Here is a 23,985-nt window from a genome sequence, read left to right on the forward strand (position 1 = left end):
AGAGCTTTTCGCTTGGAGTCTAATTCAATAACATTTCAAGAGAGCTATCATTATGTGTGTTCTATGTTAAGCACTGCCGAGTCTCGGTAGATAGACGATACCCAGACTTTACTACACAAGACTAAGGTAGATGGAATAGTCCGCGGTGCAGATTACCGAAACGCACGTCAATATCTGAGTTCACAGCTAGGTACCAGGGAGCAAACGTCAGAGGCAAAGATTTGTCGGCAAGTTGACGAGGTCCAATAATCGCACCAAGTCTCGATGAGGGTTCGTTGATCATATCAAGTCAATCAATTCATACCAGATAGAATTTATTATACAGAGGTAAAGTTAACATCACTTCTTCAACATAGCGCCCGCTGCCGCAGGCATCAGCGCTCCAGGCGCTGGCTTGTTCTTGCTCTTAAACTCATCCGACATCTGCGCCATCGTCACAAACTCGACGCCCTCGTGGCTTTTGAAGTGCTCGATAAGTCTGCCCAAGGCAACAATGTTAGCAATCCGTTCCAGGAATTGAATCAATGCCACTAATCAATATCCGCTTACCTCTCGTGCATCAAAAGCGCATGCGGCCGTCCTGACACGTCAGGGTGGACGGTCATGGGAAAGATGAACTCGTCGTACTCGCGGTAGAAGTAGTCAAAGTGGTCGCGCCAGATATCCTCAACGTCGCGCGCATTGACGAAGCCGTGGCTGTTGGGTGCCGCCTTGATAAACATCATGGGCGGCAGGTCGTCGAGATACCAGTTGGTAGGAATCTCAACCAGGCCCGTGTCAGTGCCCTTGACCAGCGGCTTCATCCACTCCTCGGCCTTCTTTTTGTAGTCGATCTTGGTCCATGACTCTCCCGTGTTGAGATAGTATGGTTGGCAGTCGTGGTGCGCCATGCTGTGGTCGTATTCGATGCCGTAGTCAAGGAGGAGCTGGGCGCCTTCGCCGCTGGTCTCCCACCTGTAGAAGCTCTTGTTAAACGAAGCTGTAGGGGGTATTGAAGGAACAACTCACCAAGGTGCGACGCTTCCTCGGGGCGGCTTGCCACCGCAGAAGTCTGTCAATTGCCGATATGTCTTATCCAAGACATCGCGCTGTTGTTCAATTGTCATGTCGGTCGGGTTCTCGTGCGAATAACCGTGCAAGCCAATCTCGTGACCAGCATCTCTCACAGCGGCCATATCCTCGGGGAAAGAGTCCAGACTGTGACCGGGGATGAACCAAGTCGTCTTAATGTTGTACTTATCGAACAGCTTTAGCAGCCGTTGCGTGCCCACCGTGCCCGCGAAGATGCCTGTCTCAGCGCATTGTTGTTAGTCAATCGCATCACCTGGGAGCTTCCCCGCGCGGGGAGAACGGACCTCTGCTGATGTCGTTTGGCGAGTCTTCGCCGCCGTAAGAGCCCAGCCAACCTGCGACAGCGTCGACGTCGACGCCGTAGCTAATGAGAACGCGCTTCTTGCCCATTGTAAATTTGGTGTTTGGTCAAAGTCTGAGAATTGGTCTGGATGCAATGCGCCGGAGAGCAAGGTCAAGAACAGGGAACCGAAAGCAGGGAAATATGTCAAGTCACAGAAGCGGGGAGCTAACCGTTCGCCGGCGATGAGAGTCCTTATGATAACGGCGCGAACAAGAAGCTAGACTGAGTCAAGGCCAGTCGTATCATCACTAATCCCATGACGGCCGCAGCATCTGGATGCATCGCGGGGCATTGAGTTGGAGCTTAATGGCGCGTATCAGTTGGAGGCTTGGATAAGCTCCCCGCTACTGTTGGAGTCGTAAGCACCAATGATGGTTGGTTGATCATGTCGGTTGAATGGAACGCGGAGTCGCAATGTCATATTAGTAAATCGCATGGTACGATTTGATCGGCAATGGCGGTATCTGGTGATATGGAGTTGTCGTCTTGATCTCGTATCCGATTTGCATGGCGAGAACGCTGAACCATCACCGACCCTGCAATATGTCACAGCAATTGCCGCGACAAATGAAAGCGGCACAAATACGTGAGGTGTGTGCATTGAAACCTTGTCAATTTCAATCCATATTGACAATGAAATAGTACAACGCGCCGTATGAGCTCGTTTCGATCGAAGTACCCAAGATCAGAGACCATGAGCTCCTTATCAAGGTCTATGCGGCAGGTTTCTGCCACTCAGACCTTCAAGTGCTCCGTGGCCAATTCACATGCAAACTGCCCATGATACCATCGCATGAGCCTGCTGGAGTGATTGTCCAGATTGGATCTAAATGCAGCGGATCCTGGAAAGAGGGCGACCGGGTAGGCGCGTTGAATTTTAAGAACGCGTGCTCTCAATGCACCGGATGTGCGTTGGCGCTACGGCGTCACAGCAAACTGGACCCGAGGTTCTGTGAAAGGCGAGAGATGGCTGGGTTCAAGAACGATGGGTGTTTTGCTGAGTATATGGTTGTCGATCCGGCCACCACGGTTTTGTTACCAGAGTCTCTACCGTTTGACCAGGCAGCACCGCTGATGTGCGCCGGGGTAAGTCTTGTTCAACAATGTCCGACCACACGAGAAGTAGAGAAGCTAAACTTGGAAATGCAAAAGGCAACTGTATGGGGAGCGCTCGAAAAAGCAACAGCAACCCTCGAACCTGGCGCTGTTGTCGCGATCATAGGAATAGGAGGTCTCGGACACCTTGGAATACAATTCTCAAAGGCAATGGGATACCGCACAATTGCCATCGACACCCGAGAAGCTGCGAGATCCCTAGCGAGCGAAGTTCCTCCCGGACTATCACCCGATCTCATCATCGACTCTACTTCAAGCGAGGCCGCCACCACTCAGATACTTGACTTTACAAAAGGCGAAGGAATCGCCGCTACAATTGTCTGCACAGACTCCCTCGATGTCAACTCCTGGGCATTGACGCTCCTGCGCTTCGGGGGAGTCATGGTTGCTCTCGGGTTACCTCCGGAGCAGTGGCGGTTCGATCCCAGTTTAATGGTGTTCCGCGAGCTGGTCATCATGGGGAGCTACGTTGCGAGCGCAGACTCTGTTAGAAGAATGATGGAAGTGGTAGAGAGGAGCGGCGTTAGATCTCATGTCACGCGTGTCCTATTCAGCGAAATTCCTAGAATTGTGGAAGCATACCAGGATGGGGCTTTCAAGGGAAGACTAGTTGTCCAGGTAGCTAGCTGAGTAGCCCGTTTGCTAAGATGGGTTGAGACTTTGAACAAGTATTTGCTGTCGATTCTTGCTATGATCACTGGTTTTCTATAAAGCGCTTCGACTGTAGTGTGTCAGACAGAAACAATCGATTGACATACTGAAACGAGTTTCTCCTACAGAGGTGCTGGATGTCTGGTATCGCTTTCATGAACCAATCTCAAACTACTAGTTTGGCGTCAACTGGCGTCCCAAGTAACCGGGATGAATTTCCGCATTCTAGATCGTCCATGTGACTCCCAAATCGCAGACCAAAGTAAAATTGCTTCAAGCTCAAAGCCGGTCATCTCCAAATCTGAATTTCTCAAGCACGTCTTGGAGTCTTCCGCCCCACCCGGTTATTGGCGCACTGGTCGCATGGTCTTAATCATGACAATCTCAACCACTGCAGATATCATGATAGTCGGCAGCAAAATCATTGGTCATTAGATCAAATCCCTACTCCAGACCCATCTTAACCGTTTATCTGGGGGAATTGTCTCACAGACACGTCAACGAGCATGCGGAACGGTGTCATTTTGGGGTACCTTTACCTTGGCGGTGGAGACGGACTTATCAATGACTCCAACGACTCCAACTCGGCAAATCCTCCAACACTCCATCATCTGCCGATCACCAGGAGCTAACTCCAATCCGTAGAATCGCGAATGTTACGTTGAGAATTGTTAAAGTCATTTGTCATCTAACGTTTCTTGGCAATCATACCCGTAATTCGGATGGTTCAAATTAAGCCATCGCATAGAAAGATTCGGGGATTGAATGCCGATACTTTGGAGAATGTTCCCATTGTGCTACTCACATATTAGAAACAAGCGTGAACTTCAAGTACTAGGAGGAAAGCCCAATCCTAATCTACCTCACACTACCAGATAAGGATCAACTGCCACGATCGACATGTCTGTCTTCTTCAAAGAGGCTTCGCCGTATGTACCCTCATGATAACGTCCTGTCCGTATCTCTCGCTGACATTTCCCCCAGGAACAATCCGGTGAAGAAAGGTGATGTCGATAACGTCTTGGGGCGAATCGGCGTTGCCATCAAGGAGCAAGACTCGGACGACTTTCACCAGCTCCTGGCCGCTATCCATGACTGCGCAGAACACATCTCCGAACTCCCCGACTATCAACCCACACCCGACGTGAAGAAATACCCGCGCGAGAACGTGCATCGACCAACAGCCGACCAACAAGATTTCGGCAACGCATGGGCGCACAAGTTCCTTATCAGAGGTGATCCCAATGGGTCTCTCTTGAAGAACCGGTCGGTATGCCTGAAGGATTGCATTGCCGTTGCAGGTGTACCACAGTTCTACGGTAGCGATGCTTTTCCTGCGTGGACTCCAAGCACGGATGCGACCATCGTAACGCGATTACTCGATGCGGGCGCAAGCATCGTGGGAACAGCGACGTGCGAGAACTTTTGCAACTCGACATCTTCCTTCACCAGCGCTCAGGGGATTGTTGATAATCCCCATAGAAAGGGTTACTCTGCTGGTGGAAGCACTTCAGGAGGCGCCGCGCTGGTGGGATCTGGTTTAGTTGATTGCGCCATTGGAGGAGACCAAGGAGGAAGTATCCGCGTACCTGCTTCTTTGTGCGGATGTAAGTTACTTCTCCTCTGCCATCGTTATGATTGAAGCGCTGACTTGAAATCTGAACATAGGCGTTGGATTTAAGCCTACTCATGGGCTTGTTCCTTGGACTGGCATCACTAGCGGCGATGCCATTGACGATCACGCTGGGCCATTGACCCAATCCGTTTACGACGCTTCCCTATTTCTCGACGCTCTTGCCGGAAATGACGGTATCGACGACAGGTCGTTCGCTTCTGGAGCCCATGGGTCACATGGTTACGCAGAATCGCTTGTGAAGTGGAATGATCAATGTCCCAGCTTAGCCGGTGTCAAAATTGGCATTTTGAGGGAGGGATTTGACCCAGCGGTTTTCGATCCCAACGTTAAAGAAGTTGTCCTCTCTGCTGCCAAAAAGTTTCAGCAGCTAGGCGCCACGGTTGAGGAGGTTTCTATTCCCTCCCATCTCGAAGGCCCAGCTATCTGGACCATACAACAGAGGATCTCGGGATCTCTCACCATCCTCGGCCAAGCTCATGGAAGAAGAGGACTTCAACTCACCGAGTTTGAGCACGCAAGACTCCCTTGGACCACGGAGAACTTCCAGAAACTCTTCCCGTCCACCCAAAACACAATCATCAACGGTCTCTACCTGATGGACAAGTTCCCAGGTCTTTACGCCAAGACTGTGAACCTCGGTCGCAAGATCAGCGACGACTACGAAAGGGCTCTATCCAAGTTTGACGTCCTCGTCATGCCGACAACGCCTTATGTGGCCCCTCAGCACGGTAGCCGTGGAACACCGCGTCAATGTTTTGAGCCCAGCATCGGTCTTACATCTAACACTGCCGTGTTCAACGTAACGGGTCACCCAGCCATGTCGTTGCCAGTGGGATTCGCACCCGCCAAGGAGGACTCCAAGGTCTTGCTGCCGGTTGGCATGCAAATAGTCGGGGGCCTGTGGCAGGAGAAGAAGATTCTCAAGGTTGCGCATGCTTGGGAAACTGCTTTTGACTGGAAGTCAACCCCGACTACTGTAAGCGGGCCTGACATGGTTGTGTCTGGAGGTTTGGAGAATGGCTGGTCGAAGCTGAATGGACAAGGCAAGATAGAAATCAGCGAGCTCACAGTGCAGTCTTAGAAAAGAATTAGATTTGTTTTAACATGGTTTTGTACATTCATTCCTCCATTGCCTAGTTGATAGTATATCCACCGTCTACGACCAGAGCATGTCCCTGAATGAAAGATGCCTGACTCGAACATAAAAATAACACAGCGCTTGCCACTTCATCTGGCCGGCCCATCCTCCGCATAGGCGCAATGTCAACCGCAGGCTTTAGTCGCTGCGTCACCTCCTCTGAACCCGTAGTCAATGGGGTTTCAATGACACCTGGGCAGACGCAGTTAATACGGATTGCGTCAGCCGAATAGTCGATGGCATCAGCGCGGGTCATGTTGATGATTGCCGCCTTCGAAGCGCAGTATGGAGCTATTCCAGGAGTAAGGTCAGAACCTTGAGCAGTAATGAAAAGGAAAAGGGAAAGCGTACCAGCTCCGGGCCGCGCAACTATTCCCAGTTGACTGGCAATGTTGACAACTGCGCCCCTCTGTTCAGGATGCTCCTCGAGGGGCTCCTGCTTCAACATTTGTGCAAGTGCCGCCCGCGAGCAGAGCCATGAACCACGATAGTTCACGCGAGTAATCAGATCAAATGCAGCCGTCGAGGTCTCAGTCGAGCGCAGAGACTCGCCCAAGATACCTGCACAGTTTACGGCATAGTCGAGGCGCGAGAACCTGTTGGCGACGTCGCTAGTCATGGAGGAGACAAAGGTCTCATCCGAGACGTCGCCCACATTCGTCAACACTTGAGCCTTTGGGTTAATGTCCAAGATGGCATCTCTAGTCTGCGCAAGAGTGGTTTCGTTTATGTCTGTGATGGCCAGCCTGGAGCATCCTGACCGGGCAAATGCTTTGGCAATAGCGGCGCCGATTCCTGCACATGCGTGTAAGTAACATTTATTGAGACGAAAATCAGTGCTCGCCATACCAGTGCCGCCAGCTCCAGTGACCAAGGCCACGCCTGGAAGCTTCGTAAACAAGGATGCCATTGCGATAAAGGTTATTTAGATTCAATACGACGTATGATGGTTGATGGCGGGCTGATGTCTGAGGGGACGAGCGCATATCACCTCCCAAGAGTTGGACTCAATTGACCGGTGACCAGATTGTCAAAGAGAAGATTCCTGCTCCAAACTCAAGCCATTATCTTCCCAATTCAATCACGATAGTCTCGTCCAATAAACCGGTGATCCCTCATTACTCAGACTAGTGACACCCCAGAACTGATTGTGGAGACCTCCACTTCATCGAGAAACTTACCCCAACTCCAAGTGGAGAGCTTCCGAGACGCCGAGATAAGCCCCCCAGCGAGTCATTCACCCAGCTAACAGCGACTCCAAAGACTAGTCTCCATGGCCCCAGTTTGTCGCTGTTCGCCTCGCACCTTTCTCCAACTCAAGTCCAACATCGCCTCCAAGATGCTGGAGACGGAAGTGGGCGGCCTTCAACCGCCTGTCCAGCGCAGACGACGCCGTGGAGTTCCCCACGTATGTTCGCACTGCGCAAGGTCCTTCAAACGCTCCGAACACCTGGAACGACATGTTCGTACTCGTGGGTTTCCCCAGACTTGAAGCTGAGAGTTGAGATGGCCTCCGGGGTCTGCCCCAGCGGCCCACTGTGCCCACTTGCTCATCGTCGACAGATACCAAGGAGAAGCCATTCCTGTGCAGCTGTGGAGCGGCGTTTACGCGCCGAGACCTCTTAACTCGACATCAGCGCATTACATTTCACCAAGGCGATGCGGTGGATCAAGCAATATCACACCGGCCGCTGGAGCCAGACCTGGCCGCCGCCGCCGCTGCCGAGTCGCTGTCGACGCTGTCCGGGCTGAATGCTCCTCCGTGGGTTCAACCGCCTGCCTCCGCTGCAGTGTATGTAGATGTGAGCCAGCGTGGGATCGTGTCACAGACGATATCCGCCGAGGCATGTAATCAGACTCTCATGGCTCCCCAGATGCTTGACCAGGGTTTGTTAAACACGACAGAGTAGCCACAAGTCCCGTGCTTATTGTTCTAGTAGGCCAAGACATGAGCGGCCTCGATCAGTTTCGGGAGTTTGCAGAGTTTCTCGACGGTGTAGGCCTCCCGGCTGAGTGGAGTCCATACTTCCAGAACCCAGAAAGAGAGTCGGAGGCTGGAGACCAGGAAACAGGAGAGCTTGAGGCTTCAGCTGTCCATCCTCACTCAGGGCCTGTCACTAGGCCTGGCACCCCCTTCAGCTCTTGGTTGCCTTCCGCACCTGAAAACGACAGAATCACTGGAGCAGGTTCAGTTGAAAGCACGTCGCGGGTCCATCATTGCATTTGACTTATTCCCAGCACTAACAATCTCAATCAGATCCTCGAGTTCATGAATTCTCGCCTCCTTTATTCAAAATCACCGATGAGCAACGATCTCGATTAGATCAATCGCTGGAACCGTTCCGAGGGGTTCTCGATCCTGACTTTCGCCTACCTTCACGACATGCCCTGACCAGATACGTTACGTCGTACTTTGAAGGATTCCACACCCACTTGGTGTTCATCCACGTCCATACTTGGAAGGTCCTCGATAGCCCATTGGAACTGGTCCTTTCTATTGCCGCCCTCGGTGCACAGTACTGTCTGGAGCACCGAAACTCTGAGCGTCTGTTCCACGCAGGGAAAGCAATTCTGTTTGAGAGGCTATTTCACGAGCGCGACAAGTTCGGGCCCAAGACAACCAGTCTTCTAAGCATGCAGACTGGCCCTCAGCAGAGACAAGCGCTGAGCAACGGAGGGTCTGTTATGTCCGGCATGTCTGGTATGGATTGTGGGCTGTGGGAGCCGATTGACACTGTTCGTGCCCTGATAAACCTCATGGGCTACGCGACATGGGAGCCCAAGGAGTCTCTGCTTCAGGAGGCGTTCACGTTGCAAAGCCTGCTGGCGCAAGTTCTTCGAGACGTCGGCCTAGAAGAGGAGAAAGAACCAGAGTGTTCTTCGGATCTTGCGTCTTTGCACACGGCCTGGTTAGCATGGGTCCACCAGGAATCCGTCCGCAGGGCAAAACTCATCGCGTTTTCATTCATCCACATCCACAGCGTCGCCTACAACGTCTACCCGGCGCTCAGAAGCAACGAGATTCACCTGAGGCTGCCCTGTTCGACCAAAGAGTGGAAGGCTCCAGCGGCGATGCAGTGGCAGTTGGCTCGGCAAGAGGTGCGGAAACAACAGCTACACTTCCAGGATGCTTTAGGGCTGCTATTGCGTAACCTTGATTGCGGAGTGGCATTGGACCCAATCCCCACGCCACTCGGGAATTATGTCTTGTTGCATGGACTATTGCAACGAATATATATAGTTCGCGACCTTTCTTTGCCAATCATGGATCACTCTGCGTCTCTTCCAGCCGAGGAAGTAGATAAACTTGAGTAAGTTGTATCCGCAGCGCGCCATTCTCACTCCATTTGGGGATTCAATATCTTGCCAACTTGGCGATCAAGCTAACAGCTTCGGAAATTAGGCGCGGCCTTCGGTCATGGACTACAAGCTGGCAACAGGCACCAGAATCAAGTCTTAATCCCAACAACGAGAATGGGCCGATTCCTTTCACCTCGAGCTCCTTGCTTGGGCTCGCCTACGTCCGCATATATCTCAACCTCGGCCCATATCGACAACTAGACACCCGAGATCCAACGCGGATAGCAAAGGCCATGTTAAAATGCCCTGGTGTTGAGCGAAGCGACGGCGTCATATCAGCCCTGCTGTATGCTACTCATGCGTTGAGCATCCCGGTCCGATTAGGCGTTGACCGTGTCGCCCGGAGCCAGGCGTTCTTCTGGAGCGTTCGACATTCGCTATCGGCACTAGAATGCGCAGTTCTTCTCAGCAAGTGGCTTTGTTCTCTCCAGTCTTCGGTAAAAGCGGTACCTCTTACTGGTGTGTATCAATCGGACTCCGCATCTTGTTGACGACTAACATGACCTCCACTCAGGCAGCGAAGATCGCATATTACACTGGGTTCGGTGCATTGTCGAAGAAGCGTACGCAGTAGTAGACTTTGACGAGGAGGAAGAGGCTGGACTCCGGCTGGACCCCCAAGGTCTCAGTTTCGCCGTGTTGAAAATATGGGCTCACTTCTTCAAGAGGAACACCCAGTGGCCCTTCATCAACATTCTCGGTGCAAGCCTGGAGAAGTACAGAGACCAACTGATGCGCAATTGCCAACAGAGACCATGATACGGCGCAGTGCCAACCCATCAATCCAATCACTCGACGGCATCACGCAGCAGACTCCGGGCGGTGGAGACTCGGGGACTTGGCGCGCAGAGACGCTCAAGAGAACTCTCTGATCTTGTATCAAGACGACTTGGCAGTCTCTCTGTTGGCAAAAGGCCCCGTGCTAGAGGTCTGGGAGTAGAATTAAGGTCTAGTGCTATCCCATTGCGGAAGTTGCTTATCCAGCGACCAGTCCTTGACCCTAGAGTGTCGGCTACAGTTCCTTGAAAGGTGGGATCTAGAACCAACACACTACTAAATTGGGACTTGGGCAGACGAAAAAAGACCAGGATCAACACCAACCGCGTATGGGCATGACGCTTATTGCACAGTTCCGGTCCCGGATAGCTTATCGGGAACTCAATTACACTGGTTGACATGGGCCGAGGCATCACTGGAGAATGGTTGATGGGGACTATGAATAGACACAGTCCCAAAATCGACACGCGCCAGGGGTGGGTAACGCAGACATCGTCTAATCACGGCTTGGCAGATAGTCCGAGGTGGCGATAAGGAATCCCATGAGGTGATCCCCATACCCCAACACCACCTCAAAGAAGCGAAGTGCAGTGGGATGAGTTCAGGCCATTATTGGGCAGTAGCGAGGCCAATGCCCATTCTCCCGGTATTCTTGCGGCCGCACCCGACATGGGCGCTGGGCCGATATGGCACCAGTGTCCAGGTGGAGGTTAGAAGCAGGTAGGAAGCAGAGTGCCACGAATTAGGTTTCAGATAAGGTGTTGAACAAAAGTCCCGAGGACGAACTCTGATGAAATAAGACGAGCACCTAATGAACCCCATGTCTTCTGGGGACGCAAAGACCTAGCAAGATCCGTCGCTGTGTTCCCAAGGCTCTCGATAGCTCGAATTAACGAAATCACGACTTATCTCAGTGCTCCAAGTCATCGGAACCGCGTATAGACAGTGATCGAGGTCCACTGTATCCTAGCAGCGTGGCACGCGTCGTCAACAGCGATCAGCATTGCGTGAGGTGATCCGTGGCCGAAATAGGATGGTGGTGATGGAGAGATAAGTAAGTTACGGGCATGGGGGTTGAGGACGCGGCCTAATCCCATCTTGGGGCCCCGCATTGAAACAGGAACTAGTGCAGCATGTCAGAACCATAAGGGTAACTTACTACGTAGTAGTTAGCAAGCCATTCCCGGATAGAGGATCTTGGCGTTGGTTGAGAGTGCGGCCGACGAAGTGCGAGAGAACTTGGAAAGTCTCCTTTTCGACAAAAGTTCCAGAGTCAATCTCTACCTCAGGTATCTAACCAACGGCCATGTCACATGATTTGGCCATGTGCCTGGCCACGAAGAGCACGCACAGGCCAATCCCGGCACTTGCTTGACGTAGCAGCAGCATCTCCGCCGTGGCCCGCTTGGTGACGACGCCCTTGAACTTCCCCATCTTCACTCCTCTCCACGAACCCAATCCGGGCATCTACACCGTGTCTCAGATGTGCGAATATCCGAACATGGGCCGTCCCGTTTGTACTGCTCCACGCGTTCCCGCCGCTGCGATATTTGTGTTTCCCGTGTGTGAGTGTGCAAGGGTGCAGATTGCAACTGCAACACCAACAGCTCAGTCTGAGACTGCGTCTCCTTGACGGTGCTGCCTCGGTCCATCGTGCATAGTGTCAAGACGCCTCGCGACCTTATTGATGGATTGGGAGAACGGCCACTATACAACACACCACAGCACACGCAGGAAACTGGTTGAGGTTCCAAATCCAACCATCTGTCAGTCTTGGCAGGACGGCCACCTTAACACGCCTCAAAATTCAGGACTGCAGAGCAAGTATGTCCTCGTTCAGCTATTCACCTTGATAGATTCCATCCCTGCACCGGGCATTAGCTTCCTCCTTCGGCCGCCCTTCAAAAGTTCCCCGTGAATACAGTAAGAGACTGCGGGAGCATCAATACAGCTACTACATGCAGCTCCGGTAGGCGAATGAGCGAGTGCGGAGCCTCGTCTGTTGCCCACGCGTCGGGGAACATCCAAGATAATGCCCCCTGGCCCGGCGTCCGCGCCTCTCTTCAACTCCGAGCCCCCTCCGCCGACGTCTCGCCATACATTATCGATATCTCGAAATTGAAACCTAGACGATGCGTTGATCCCACATTGCGGCGCCTACTTGATAGCTGCATGGCCTGACCCGCGGCCGCTGGCGCCGTACAACTCTACGGCGTATGCTATCTCCAAAAGTTCCTCAGCGTATAGTTGCCAAGACTCGGACCAGAGTCCCAGTACATCACCACCATGTCGGAACCAGCACGTATCAAGAACGTCTCTGGGACTCTCCACACATGACCTAAACCTGCGATAACGGCTTGCGACTCTAGGTGATGTACAGACATGCGTTAGGCGGCTGGTGGGCCACGAACCGCCTGCATCCTATACCCATACCACCAGCTCCTATTGCAAAAGATCCCTCTCCCCCTCATTCGGGGCAGGTCGTTTGCGGTGATGCAATCTATCCCTATCTTGCTATCATGTCGAAACGATGTTTTGGCACAAGGTGGTTGGTACTACTTTGTATCCGAGGTGAATCGTGATACCTTGCCGTAGTACAGCTGCCTTTCACTTGATAAGTTACCATTCGCCCCCTTGAGACATGGTGCCGTTCCTCTCTACTAGTGATATGCCAATGGTCTGTTAGCAAGCATCACAAAGGTAGTCTTTTAGGTTTCCTCTTACATGTCTTGACTGAAATGGCCGAGGTTATCAAGAAGACGGACGCCCCGGCGCCTGCCGGCGGCGTCCTTGAGAAAGAGGTCGGTCTTGATCTGCTATCCTCATCCTACATTCTGTAGGCCTACTGCTCACTCTCTTCGCAGCCCTTCGACACTGTCACCAGTTCTAGCGAACCCGAAGCCGCTGTCCAAACTGATCTCATCGTCACCGAGGATGATTTACTCGAGGCCAAGGAAATTGCTGCTACTCTATCCCTCGAGGAAGTTCGCACCGTGAGTCCTCTCCGCAACTACTCACTGGCGACACACTAACTCTCCCGCAGATGATGACCCAGGTCTACGCCCTCCACAAGAGGGACCCAAACTTCCCTCTCTCCATCATCGAAAAGATTGAGGTCTTCATAGGCAAGCAACACCCCGTTAGAGCCTCTATCACTATCGTCTAACATGCCCGGTTGCAGGAAACGAGGCCATCTTTGAGAATCCGGAGAAATACGAGCAGATCATCCAGGAGATGAAGATCGAAACCGCCTTGATCACCAACAACTCCCCCTACGCCGAGGTCCGTGCCGTCGTCGACAACCACGATGATCCTACCATGCCGTGCTCGACAATCCGTGCGTGGGTTATCGGTCTCTTCTTCTCCGCTGCCATCTCGTTCATCAATGGATTCTTCGATATTCGCCAGCCCAGCATCTATGTCACGTCCAATGTCCCCCAGCTCCTCGCCTATCCCGTCGGCAAGTTGTGGGAAAAGGTTCTTCCCGATGTTGGCTTCACTCTCTTTGGTGTTCGGCATACTCTCAACCCAGGCCCGTTCAACAAAAAGGAACATATGCTTATTACCATCATGGCAAGTATCTCAAAGGATGTCCCGTACACCAACTACGTTGTCTGGATGCAGTATCTCCCAACCTACTTCAACCAGTCCTGGGCAATCAACTTCGGCTACCAAATCCTCATCTCCCTGTCCACCAATTTCATCGGCTACGGTCTCGCCGGTCTCTGTCGAAGATTCCTCGTGTACCCATCCTACTGTGTGTGGCCCGCATCCCTTGTGACGATTGCCCTCAACACTGCCTTCCACAGCCAGGGCAATATTCCCGTGCTCGGCCCACTCAAGCAGGTCTGGCGGTGGTCGCGCCTCAAGTTCTTCGCCATCGCATTCACAGCCATGTTCTTTTACTTCTGGTTGCCCAACTATCTCTTCTACGGGCTGAGTTGGTTCAGCTGGATGACGTGGATTGCTCCCAACAACGTCAACCTGTCGGTCATCACGGGCGGTTACAGCGGCATGGGCCTGAACCCCTTCTCCACCTTCGACTGGAACGTCTTCATCTACTTCCTTGATCCTCTCATGGTGCCATTCTTCAGCACCTTCAATTACTTCATCGGCGCATTCATCACCTTCTTCATCGTCGTCGCCATCTTCTACGGTAATGCGTACAATAGCGCGTACCTGCCCATCAACGACAACCACGTCTGGGACCACTTCGGACAGAGATACAACGTGACGAGCATCCTAGACGAGCGCGGTATTTTCGATGCCGAGAAGTACGAGGCTTACTCGCCTCCGTTCCTCGCGGCCGGCAATATCGTGGTCTACATGTTCTTCTTCGCTGTGTACACGTCCACCATCACCTACGGCATTCTATACCACCACCGTGAAATCCGCATGGGCTTCCGCGACCTGGTCAACAGCTTCCGCCCATCCAAAAAGGATGAGGTTGAGAGTGGCCAAGTCCTGGATGTTCACAACCGCCTCATGAAGTCGTATGCCGAAGTCCCGGAGTGGTGGTATCTGATTGTTCTGGTTCTCGCTGTCATCCTTGGTGTTGTTGGTATCGCGGAGTGGCCGACTTACACCACTCCTGCTGTCGTCCCTTACGGTATCGCACTATGCCTCATTTTCGTCGTCCCAGTCGGCATCATCCGAGCCATGACCGGTGTAGAGGTGACTCTCAACGTCTTGGCCGAGTTCATCGGTGGCTCCTGGGTCGAGGGCAACGCCCTGGCCATGTGTTTCTTCAAGACATACGGCTACGTGACCTGCGCCCAGGCTCTGAACTTTAGCAACGACCTGAAGCTCGCCCATTACCTCAAGATCCCCCCTCGCTTCACCTTCTGGGCCCAGATGGTCCCGACTGTTGTCTCGACGTTTGTCTGTGTCGCCATTGTCCAATACCAGGTCCACCTGGACGACGTCTGCACCGACGACGCCCCTTTCCGGTTCTTCTGTCCCGGTATCAACACCTTTTTCACCGCGGCCGTGCTTTGGGGCACCGTCGGCCCCAAGAAGATGTGGGGTGCTGGTGGTCAGTACGTCGAGACGCTGGTCGGCTTCCCTCTGGGAGTTGTCGTTGTTGTCCTCTTCTGGTGGCTCGGTAAGAAGTATCCCAAGAACAAGCTCATCCGCAACACGCATCCCGTCGTCATCTTCAACGGCGGCCTCATCTGGGCTCCCTACAATTTCACCTACATCTGGCCGGCTGTTCCTGTTGGCTGGTTCTCCTGGGTCTTCCTCAAGAAACGCTACCTCGGTCTGTGGTCCAAGGCGAGTTCACTATTACCCTCTATACTGTCATCTGTACCGACCAAGACTAACAAATTCCGATAGTACAACTTTGTCCTCTCGGCTGCCTTCTCCGCAGGTATCGCCATTTCAGCTCTCGTCATCTTCTTCGCGCTGCAGTACAGCAATATCGAAGTTACATGGTGGGGCAACACCGCGCCTTTCGACGGCTGTGAGGGCAGCGGTGCCTGTGTCCTCAAGACCCTGCCTGAGGGCGAGTATTTCGGACCTCGCATTGGAGATTTCCACTAGTTGTAGCGCGCTTAGGCCGGAAGGGTATTTATTCCTGATATCCAAGTTCGTTGTGTTAGTCTTGTCGTCGTAAGGGAGCACATGCACGTCTAGTCTCTGCTTGGCGTACTGTGTTGCCTATCATGATTGTCATCGAATGAAACATTCGTTATGAAAGCGTTCAGGTGGAGAGATTTTGGAGTTCATCGCCGTCGGTCTCTTATTATCTTGCCAACAAGGTCGTTGATACTATACTAGACCTATTGAATCGAGTACTATAAGTGAGATAGTCATTGTTATATCCTATCGAGTGCTTTAGTGCAAATATGTTTGATACCATATGAGCTAAGATTCAGACCTGGTGGCTTGTGTCAAACTTGTGAATAGGTCATCATACGGCAACGGCGCATCGTCAAATTGTCTCTCTTCTACTAAAATCATAAGAATGTTGAGACCGAGAATCTTCATTTCAAGCGAGAAGTGGCATAATTTATATATCTACCGAACGCAACATCCCTAGTTTAAAGGTAGGCCGAGACTTTCAGCCATCACACGCCTCTCTGGAGGAAACGTAGGTGGAAAGGAGTATATTGTCCGAACCAAGGAAAACAAGACATTCCAGTCACAAAAAGTATCATGCAAACATTGAGAGAAGGCAAAGTTGATTGATAAATATCAAGTACAGAAGAGTTGAAGAGAAACAGGATCCATTAGGCCGGAAAACAAACACACGGCGGTCCGATCATTAACTTGACGAAAGAAATTCCACTTTTACTTTTCATGCTCCAGAGTGAGCAAGAGCGATCTTCTTCCAGTGATCACGCTCAGCTTCCAACTTTGCAATCCTATCCTCCAGCTCATCAAAGCGCTGAGCCTTTCGCTCACGCGACTTTCGTGCCGCCAGGGTGTTTCGGGCACGCTTCATTGCGATGGTGTCACTGGGGTCCTCCACAATGATGGGAGGCAGGGGCTTGTCTCGCTTACGAGCAGCCACTCCAGAAACAGACGAGTGACGAGTGGAAGGGGGTGAGTTACCCGGCTTCCGACGAGCGGAAGATGGACGCTCCACCGACTCCAGTTCATCCGACTGCTGGGCAGGGGAGTTGTCCACACTAGGCTGTTCAGGGACAGTGGTGGTGTCCTGGGGAAACAAAGGGAACCAAGGATCACCAGCACCCTCGAACTCGGCGCTTCCAAAGTTCGGCGACACATCGTATCCATCGGTGAAGTCAGGGGACTCGTTGTAGATGGATGGAGAAGTCAGGGCCGTGAGAGCTGACGAGTTCGGTGCAGACATGAATGGCTCATGCATGAGCAGGTCCTGGGGGGAAACAGTGCCCAGGTTGGAAGTAGAGCTTGAAGCACTGCCGTTGAAATCAAAGACAGTGGGGATGGCCGGCGAGGAGAAGGCTGTGTTAGCCCCGCCCTCGAAGGCCGTGAACTCTTCGAGTTCGACGTCTGCAGGGGATGGTGAGCCAGTGGAATCAGGGGAAGAGGTCAAGGGTGACAAACCTGCGGCGTTCATCATATTGGCGGTTTGTTGGACGCTACCGGTGCTTTGAGAAAAGAGGGGGACGGGAGGTCGAGCAGGACGAGACTGCTGATTCAATGTGACAGACGACGAGGGAGCCGACGATGCGTAAAACTGGTTGTGTAGACGGCTGTTTGAGGTTGATGATGGATGACCAAAAGCCTGGAGTAATTGGGCTACTCGTTGGTTCTGAACAGCAGGGGAAACTGGCTGTTGGCGACGATATTGCAAATGTGACGAGTGACGACGCTGGGAGAGCAGCGAGGTGGTAGACCGATTAGGGTGCTGACGAGGCTGAGGCTGGTCGAACAAGACAAAGTCCTGCTGAGGGGATTCGGGACTCTGTAGCTGTTGATGCGCGGGTGGGGCCGGCAGGTTCGTACTGGAGGGAAGCCATGGTGACTGGGGATCCGTGGTGAAGACTGGAAAGTCTTGGGGGGAAATGTTGGCGGTTGTGAGGGAACTGGAGCTGAAGCTATGCAATGCAGGGCTGAAGTTCAGGTCGACCGGAAGGTGAGCTGAACGGGGGGATTGAGTGGAGTGATTTGGTTGAAAGTCCTGGGACTGAATTTTGACTGAGGGGGGGGAGACACCGAGGGGGGGGTGATTTAAAACATCTTGATGGTCGCCTTGGGCGCAGAGTAATAGCTGGATGTTGTGTGTGGATAGTATTTTGGAAGTTGGGGGGAGAAAAAGTTGGGTGAGGAGGAAGAAGGAGGAAAGTTGTGGACTGGAAAACCGGGAGAATTTGTATTTCTCAGGCAGCAAAGTTGGCCAGCGGGCACGAGGGCTGAGGGCTGTGGCCAGGGCAGGCGCGGGTGGTGGGCTTTGCGCGGGCTGTACAGAGAAGGTGCATGTACCCCATACGGCGAAGGGAACGCGGGGCATGGGACCGCACTAACGGGCGCATGCTGCGGACAGGGCGCGGCCGTGTTAGCCGGGTCTTCCCAGGTGTAGGTACCCTCTGGTGCAATCGTACCGCGACGCCCTTTCGGAGAGACATGGCTCCGCCGATGAGTCACACCTGATGCGCCAACCCGTTTGGGCCTGGCCGGTGCTGCCGGGTGCAACCAGCGCCTGAGACGGCGCCCTGCTTTCGCGTGCCCTGTGCGCCCTGGACGTCCTGGCGCGCCTTTTGCCTGCCAGGGTACGTACCTGTCTTACCAACCCTGCCGTGGAACCAAGGACGCTGTCGCTCGCGTCCTTCGTTCCGCCGTAGGACGCTCCTTTAGCCTGGACAGCCCTGCCAAAAGGCCTGGTGGCTCGTCTCTCTAGTTCCCCCAATCCCTCTCCCGGAGAGCAGGCCTAGCACAACCCAGTCCGCTGCGCCCCAGCCCCAATTGGTGCAAAGCCCCCATTGACATTAGCATTGGGATACAAGTGTGCAGCCATCGCACAGGAGGCACAAGAGGCTCAGGGTTAAGGCGGCCGGCGGACCAATGCCCTGATTACCAATGGCCCGTTAACCCTCCATCGGCCCCCATCAGCCACCACTAACCAGTAGCCGCTCAGCATTTACTTCAGCTGACGACGGCCATGATGGAAGCAAAGGACGAATGCTCTGCAGTAGCTGCATGCACTCAAGGATCAAAATCGTTGGCGCCGTTCTGCCTTCCTGTCTGCCTGTCGACCTGCGCCCTTCGGTCTCCCCCTAGTTTCGCTTTGTCCAATCCCGCCATTCCTAGCGGGCAGTCAGTCCGAGGACATGTTATTATTGATCTCCAGAAAAAAATCATCTGTCTCATGAGACGGCTCCTTATCTCAGACACAGTGGCCGCTGGCCCACACTGTGTTTAGAAAACCGTCCCAAGCAAAGACGGCATTGTTAGGAATCCCCCTTGTCCATGTCAGCAGCAGCCACAGACTCGACAAGTCTACAAGCCCTGCGGCACAAAATTTGGAGGCATTGGCATGCTTGTCAGCAACCAGAAAAAAAACCCGTATTCCGATCTCGCATGCACCTGGTCATGCGCAGTCCCGTGGGGAAAAACTTGGAATTCTCACAACAAATACAAAATACAAATCGAGGCAAATATTTACATCTGCGGAGTGCTACCTTAGACACGATATCAGGGTTAGTCTTCCGCACGGTAGAAGCTAAACACGACGAGTTCCGCATTTCCTGCCTGCAAGATGGAGGTGTGGAAACGCAAGCCAGGCTCCTCCATAACTGAGGCCAGCATTGTTAGCTTGCGAAACTGGGGCCGCTCTCGCTTCTCAGTTCCCTACCGTACAGGACTGCCAGCTCCGTACGGATAGTACTCCGTCTAGTCGGCGAGGTTTGTCCAACACCACGTTAATTTGGAACAACGGTACGGACTGCATAGTACTGTACAGTACGAAACCTCGTTCGTATGCTATGCCACAACCAACTTTAGCCGGCCATGGCAATGAATGCCTCGGATCCTCGGAGCCACCACATGCAGTTAATTACCTCGTCTTACTTTTTTCCCACCCATCCATCCCCTGCGCGGCCATTGGATCCTGCCGTGGCCGTGGCCGTCCCATCGCCGTTCGTTGGCGCCGAGGTGGCATACGTAGTCGTATCCGTTCCGTCGAACGGGCCAAGAAGCTGCCCTCGTGGAAGTCGTTCTCACTCCCCTAGGCCGTCCAGGAACGAGTCCGCCTGCCGCTTCGCCCGCCGCGCCGCCATGTCTTGTCTGCGCCGCTGGATCTCCTGCCGCCGTGCCTCCTTCTGGTCCTCTCGTGTCCGGCGTTGATCCTCCGTCCGCTGCCGCTCCTCCCCCAGCGATGTCATTTCCGCCATCCGGGTCTCCTCATCCTTGCTGAACTGATAGAATCCTGTGCCCTTGGTGCGGATCTCATGGTTCGCATCGTAGTGCTGCGCTGGCGGTGGTGTTGCGCTACGGTCTCGCTTGCGCGCCAGCTCCTCCATCTTGTCTGGGTCCTCGGGGTTGAAGGCCATCGACTGCACTGCGTCGCCGAATATCAAGTTGCTTGGTGCGCTTGGGCGTGCTGACATGCGCTCAAGCTCCTCGGCTCCCAACAGGCCTCGCCGTGCTCTTCGTTCCAACCTCTCCTTCTCTGCTTTCGTGACTTGCCGCGCACGCCCAAACTCATCCTCGTACTCGACCAGTTCACCGTCATCTGTGTCGTCGTCATCGCTGCTGGTCAAATCGGCATCCTTCCCCTCAACTCCCTCTGCCCATTTCCGATCAAAGTCTATCAAGGGTGCAGCCTCGTTTTCCTTGGGCACGTAATCTCCCCTCTTCATGGCCGCGTAAACCCGTGCTTTCTCCTCCATCCTGCGCTTTGCCCGCGCCAGCTCTTGCGTCTCCTCCTCGGTCCCAGTCACCTCCTTGAGCTGCAACCGCTTCGGTCCATCCCCGGTCTCCTTGGTTCGTTTTTGTTTACCCTTGAAAACATCATCTTTGCGCTCCTTGGGTGGTCGTGTTCGTCCGGATGTCGCGCTTGATGGGGCGTTTGATATGAGTGATGTCAGTTGAGCCGTAAAATCTAGCGAGGTGGACAACGTTGCGTCTCGTTTCTGTTTCTTAGGCGCCCGCTGGCCATAGAGGTTTGGATCCTGTGGCATATTGCTTGCTGATTTGATCTGGAGTTTGCTGGTTTGTCGTAGGTGGTAGTCCGTGGCTCGGATGCTGAATATGGTGCTTGTTGACGGGATAAGTTTACAAGTTGGTGTTGTTTGAAGAAGCTCGTCGCGGCTCAGCCTGAGGCAATCAAAGATCCCCATGGTCTGTCAACACTTACTACGCCAACGCAATTGAGGTGACTTATATCCTCCAAGCCCTCGAGAATTCATCATCACCGTCAATTTGCAAAACAATTACTACCACATGAATTTCCCAAACAAGCTGTGGTCATCAGCGAGGTGGATTTCCCGTGCATTTGCTTGTGGGCTATTGGTTCTTTCATGCGAGAGGTCCCGTACCGTACGTAGGGTAGGTTACCGCGGGGTTAGCTGGCGTGCTTGGATGCCCACCTCATTGCCCCGCCATCCGCGACCGGAACTCAAGTTTGCTCATCATTAAAAGCTCCCGGACGAATTCGCAGCTCAACAATAGTCATGGCCGCCCCTAAGCAGGTTTTCATCGCCATCATTGGTACTGAGACTTCTATTTGATCGATGTTATTCATCAGCATGCTAACCATTAATTGATCGACAGGCGCCGGCGGTGTCGGCAAGAGCTTCATCAACCAGCTCCAGTCCCTCGCTGCTCGAAAGCCCTCCCCCAAGTTGACCCTTGCCTACATCGCCACCAGCCGCAAGGCTCTGTTCAATGACGACTACTCTGGCATCAGCCTGGAAAACGTCACCGACACTCTCGCTGCCTCGTCCAAGGCTCCTCTCGCCCTGACCAAGGTCGTCGACTACCTCGCCGCGGCCCCCGCCAAGGTCGTCCTGGTTGACAACACGAGCTCCCAGGACGTTGCTGAGCTGTACCCTCTTGCCCTGAGCCGAGGCGTCAGCATCGTCACCCCCAACAAGAAGGGCTTCTCGGGCTCCTACAAGCTGTGGCAGGACATCTTCTCCGCTGCCGAGTCCTCGGGCGCTCGCGTCTACCACGAGTCCTCCGTCGGTGCTGGTCTGCCTGTCATCTCTACACTGAAGGACTTGGTTGAGACCGGTGACAAGGTTACCAAGATTGAGGGTGTCTTCAGTGGCACCATGTCTTTCCTCTTCAACTCCTTTGCCCCTACCGAGGGCCAGGGTGGCAAGTGGTCTGACGAGGTTAAGAATGCCAAGGCACTCGGATACACTGAGCCTGATCCTCGGGATGATCTCAACGGTCTCGACGTTGCCCGAAAGCTGACCATTCTGGCTCGTCTGTCTGGCTTGCCTGTTGAGTCGCCCACTGCGTTCCCCGTCCAGAGCCTGATCCCCAAGGAACTCGAGTCCTGCACCAGCGGCGACGAGTTCCTCGAGAAGCTGTCCGCCTTTGACCACCAGATGGAGGAGACCAAGGCTGAGGCTGAGAAGGCTGGCAAGGTTGTTCGATTCGTCGGAAGCATTGACACTGCTAGCAAGCAGGTCAAGGTTGGCCTCGAGCAGTTCGACCGCTCGCACCCCATTGCCGCACTCAAGGGCAGTGACAACATCATTAGCTTCTACACCGAGAGGTATGGAAGCAACCCCCTGATAGTCCAGGGTGCCGGTGCTGGTGGTGACGTGACTGCCATGGGTGTCACTGCCGACCTGATCAAGGTTCTTGGGCAGATTGCGTAAAAAGCTGGATGTGATATAGCAAGAATAAAAAAGGCTGGATGTAAGACTCCACAAGCGCTGATCTATTGTTCATCTCGTGTCGTAGAGCATCTATAAATGTAGGGTGGATGTGTCTACCTCCTGGTTAAGGCGGAGGGCTTCAGCTTCGTCGCAATGGGGACGGGAGGCGTCGAATCGTGAGGCAGGGTTGGAGTCCTAGACATGCGCCGCAACTATAGAAAGAGGTCTAGAATCATGAGGACAATAATAAAGTAGGAACATAAGCTCTAAGCGCCCTAAGCCAAAACACCTGAAGGTGACCACGTTCGGGTACGTGGGCGACGGTTCGTCGAGGTGAAGTCTGCCTGGATCTGTCCCAGTTCTGTCTTGATGGACCTTGTTCGCGCTTCGTTGATGTAATTATACAACGAACGCGTTGGAGGTTGGGCGCTTGGTTGGTGTCTTTCCGAGTGGGTTGTTTGTAAGAGAATGCGCCGTAGTTGGACTAATGGGTCAAATAAACGGAATAGGCGAGTACACTGGCCCGCACCCTTGGCTCTTGGGGCGTCCCCGGAGGTTGGTCACAATGGTGGAGTGGCGGTGGACTGGATTTGCGGGAACTTGTCGTAAATGACTTTTTCGGGTTGTCTGGGCCTCCCAGGCCAGCGAGAATAGCCTTCTCTTCATCTTAGACGACTGGGGAATTAACCGCATTGGCGGTTTCGGGTATTGGTAGATGGGGGCATGTTGCCGTCACTGCTCGAGCCACTAGAGCTAATTATACTTTGTTACAAGCCATTTAAGCGGCACGTGGAGGTACTGCCTTCGGGGGAGGTTGGTTGGAACTTCTTTGAAGTGTTTGATAGACAGAGGAGGGAGCCCGGATTATTTCGGCGCTGGGAAGGGTGGCAGGGTTGCGAGAGTCTCGAAGGTCTAGCCAGTGTAAGTCCAGGCATTCCGGTTGATGAAGCTATGGGCAGGCTTGAGACCGGATGTTTTCGCATATTCCTGGAACTGCGGGTGCGTCTAGAGATGTTTGTTGATCCAGCGGATCGTTCGTTCGTGAGGAGTTGTACTCGTTTCCGTACACCTCATGGACACATCTCAAGAGAAACCCATTGCCCATATTTTGTGACTTTCGCGACTTGAGACGACGGTGATTCCAGTTGGTCCTCTCCGCTTTCAGCGTGTTCGGCGGTTCACCGGAGCCGGGGCGTCCGGTAGGGCAGTTTGCACAACTACCACATCATCGTGACCGTGTCTCTCGTTCGGCGGGGTTGGAGTCCTGTACATGCGCCACACCCATAGAAAAAGATCCAAAATAATGAGAACAGTAATGGGGATGAGGAAGAGAAGCCCAAGACAGAACTGTCCGTTGGTCAGCAACACAGTAACAGAGCTAGCACGAGGAGGGTGGAAGGGAGACTTACACAGACAAGGGAGATGCAGTGGACGACAAATGAGTACTCGGTCACCAGGGGACCGAGCAGATTCCAGGACGAGTCTTGCGGTGACTGAGACATCGTGAGTGCAGTGGTGAGGTGTTCAGGAGAAGGAGGATCATATCTCATGAGCAGCTGATTTTGACCGTCGTAGCTGGGATCACGGGCATCCGCGGCAGGAGTCCGAGCTGGATTCTGACGCAGGCAAT

At 53.4% G+C, this 23,985-nt stretch overlaps 8 protein-coding genes across 8 annotated transcripts; 4 read left to right on the top strand and 4 right to left on the bottom strand.

The window, feature by feature from the left end:
- Positions 1-327: 327 nt before the first annotated feature.
- Positions 328-1,757, bottom strand: BGZ61DRAFT_504974 (family 4 carbohydrate esterase). Its single transcript, XM_046251817.1, has 4 exons — positions 1,356-1,757; positions 1,009-1,288; positions 550-954; positions 328-478 (listed from the first exon to the last, which is right to left on the bottom strand). Exons 1-4 carry the CDS (start codon positions 1,459-1,461, stop codon positions 340-342), a joined length of 930 nt encoding a protein of 309 aa, XP_046107018.1. The 5' UTR covers positions 1,462-1,757; the 3' UTR covers positions 328-339.
- A 200-nt stretch (positions 1,758-1,957) lies between these two features.
- BGZ61DRAFT_347720 (alcohol dehydrogenase GroES-like domain-containing protein) lies at positions 1,958-3,160 on the top strand (the record flags this gene model as incomplete). The annotated part of the gene is made up of 3 exons (XM_046240001.1): positions 1,958-2,005; positions 2,057-2,500; positions 2,567-3,160. The coding sequence occupies 3 exons, from the start codon at positions 1,958-1,960 to the stop codon at positions 3,158-3,160; spliced, it is 1,086 nt and encodes a 361-aa protein (XP_046107019.1).
- A 921-nt stretch (positions 3,161-4,081) lies between these two features.
- Positions 4,082-10,074, top strand: BGZ61DRAFT_492542 (amidase signature domain-containing protein; the record flags this gene model as incomplete). Its single annotated transcript, XM_046250558.1, has 11 exons — positions 4,082-4,110; positions 4,166-4,788; positions 4,850-5,793; positions 7,082-7,147; positions 7,208-7,247; positions 7,311-7,427; positions 7,519-7,842; positions 7,896-8,141; positions 8,213-9,266; positions 9,359-9,774; positions 9,830-10,074. The coding sequence occupies 11 exons, from the start codon at positions 4,082-4,084 to the stop codon at positions 10,072-10,074; spliced, it is 4,104 nt and encodes a 1,367-aa protein (XP_046107020.1).
- Positions 10,075-13,283: 3,209 nt separating this feature from the next.
- On the top strand, positions 13,284-15,908 carry BGZ61DRAFT_448139 (OPT oligopeptide transporter protein-domain-containing protein). The gene is made up of 2 exons (XM_046245436.1): positions 13,284-15,366; positions 15,430-15,908. Exons 1-2 carry the CDS (start codon positions 13,327-13,329, stop codon positions 15,634-15,636), a joined length of 2,247 nt encoding a protein of 748 aa, XP_046107021.1. The 5' UTR covers positions 13,284-13,326; the 3' UTR covers positions 15,637-15,908.
- Positions 15,909-15,927: 19 nt separating this feature from the next.
- BGZ61DRAFT_448141 (uncharacterized protein) lies at positions 15,928-18,152 on the bottom strand. The gene is made up of 2 exons (XM_046245437.1): positions 17,128-18,152; positions 15,928-17,073 (listed from the first exon to the last, which is right to left on the bottom strand). Exons 1-2 carry the CDS (start codon positions 18,032-18,034, stop codon positions 16,394-16,396), a joined length of 1,587 nt encoding a protein of 528 aa, XP_046107022.1. The 5' UTR covers positions 18,035-18,152; the 3' UTR covers positions 15,928-16,393.
- Positions 18,153-19,739: 1,587 nt separating this feature from the next.
- On the bottom strand, positions 19,740-20,702 carry BGZ61DRAFT_347700 (uncharacterized protein; the record flags this gene model as incomplete). The annotated part of the gene is made up of 1 exon (XM_046239998.1): positions 19,740-20,702. One exon carries the CDS (start codon positions 20,700-20,702, stop codon positions 19,740-19,742), a length of 963 nt encoding a protein of 320 aa, XP_046107023.1.
- A 279-nt stretch (positions 20,703-20,981) lies between these two features.
- Positions 20,982-22,717, top strand: BGZ61DRAFT_201166 (homoserine dehydrogenase-domain-containing protein). Its single transcript, XM_046237919.1, has 3 exons — positions 20,982-21,069; positions 21,163-21,231; positions 21,295-22,717. The coding sequence occupies exons 2-3, from the start codon at positions 21,195-21,197 to the stop codon at positions 22,353-22,355; spliced, it is 1,098 nt and encodes a 365-aa protein (XP_046107024.1). The 5' UTR covers positions 20,982-21,069; positions 21,163-21,194; the 3' UTR covers positions 22,356-22,717.
- Positions 22,718-23,516: 799 nt separating this feature from the next.
- Positions 23,517-23,905, bottom strand: BGZ61DRAFT_530637 (uncharacterized protein; the record flags this gene model as incomplete). Its single annotated transcript, XM_046253583.1, has 2 exons — positions 23,517-23,702; positions 23,765-23,905. The coding sequence occupies 2 exons, from the start codon at positions 23,903-23,905 to the stop codon at positions 23,517-23,519; spliced, it is 327 nt and encodes a 108-aa protein (XP_046107025.1).
- Positions 23,906-23,985: the final 80 nt, after the last annotated feature.

Source organism: Ilyonectria robusta (genome assembly GCF_021365365.1).
Source record: "Ilyonectria robusta strain PMI_751 chromosome Unknown BGZ61scaffold_6, whole genome shotgun sequence".
In the NCBI taxonomy this organism is placed as follows: domain Eukaryota; kingdom Fungi; phylum Ascomycota; class Sordariomycetes; order Hypocreales; family Nectriaceae; genus Ilyonectria; species Ilyonectria robusta.

Bases quoted from the DNA above. Each gene is read 5' to 3' on its own strand.
- BGZ61DRAFT_448139 (XM_046245436.1), top strand. From the start codon at position 13,327: ATGAAGATCGAAACCGCCTTGATCACCAACAACTCCCCCTACGCCGAG. The intron at 15,367-15,429 runs GCGAGTTCACTA...AAATTCCGATAG, and splicing joins ACCTCGGTCTGTGGTCCAAG to TACAACTTTGTCCTCTCGGC.
- BGZ61DRAFT_504974 (XM_046251817.1), bottom strand. From the start codon at position 1,461: ATGGGCAAGAAGCGCGTTCTCATTAGCTACGGCGTCGACGTCGACGCT. The intron at 1,289-1,355 runs GTCCGTTCTCCC...GCGCTGAGACAG, and splicing joins GCCAAACGACATCAGCAGAG to GCATCTTCGCGGGCACGGTG. The intron at 479-549 runs GTAAGCGGATAT...TGCCTTGGGCAG, and splicing joins GCGCTTTTGATGCACGAGAG to ACTTATCGAGCACTTCAAAA.
- BGZ61DRAFT_448141 (XM_046245437.1), bottom strand. From the start codon at position 18,034: ATGCCCCGCGTTCCCTTCGCCGTATGGGGTACATGCACCTTCTCTGTA. The intron at 17,074-17,127 runs GTTTGTCACCCT...CATCCCCTGCAG, and splicing joins CAATATGATGAACGCCGCAG to ACGTCGAACTCGAAGAGTTC.
- BGZ61DRAFT_201166 (XM_046237919.1), top strand. From the start codon at position 21,195: ATGGCCGCCCCTAAGCAGGTTTTCATCGCCATCATTG. The intron at 21,232-21,294 runs GTACTGAGACTT...ATTGATCGACAG, and splicing joins GGTTTTCATCGCCATCATTG to GCGCCGGCGGTGTCGGCAAG.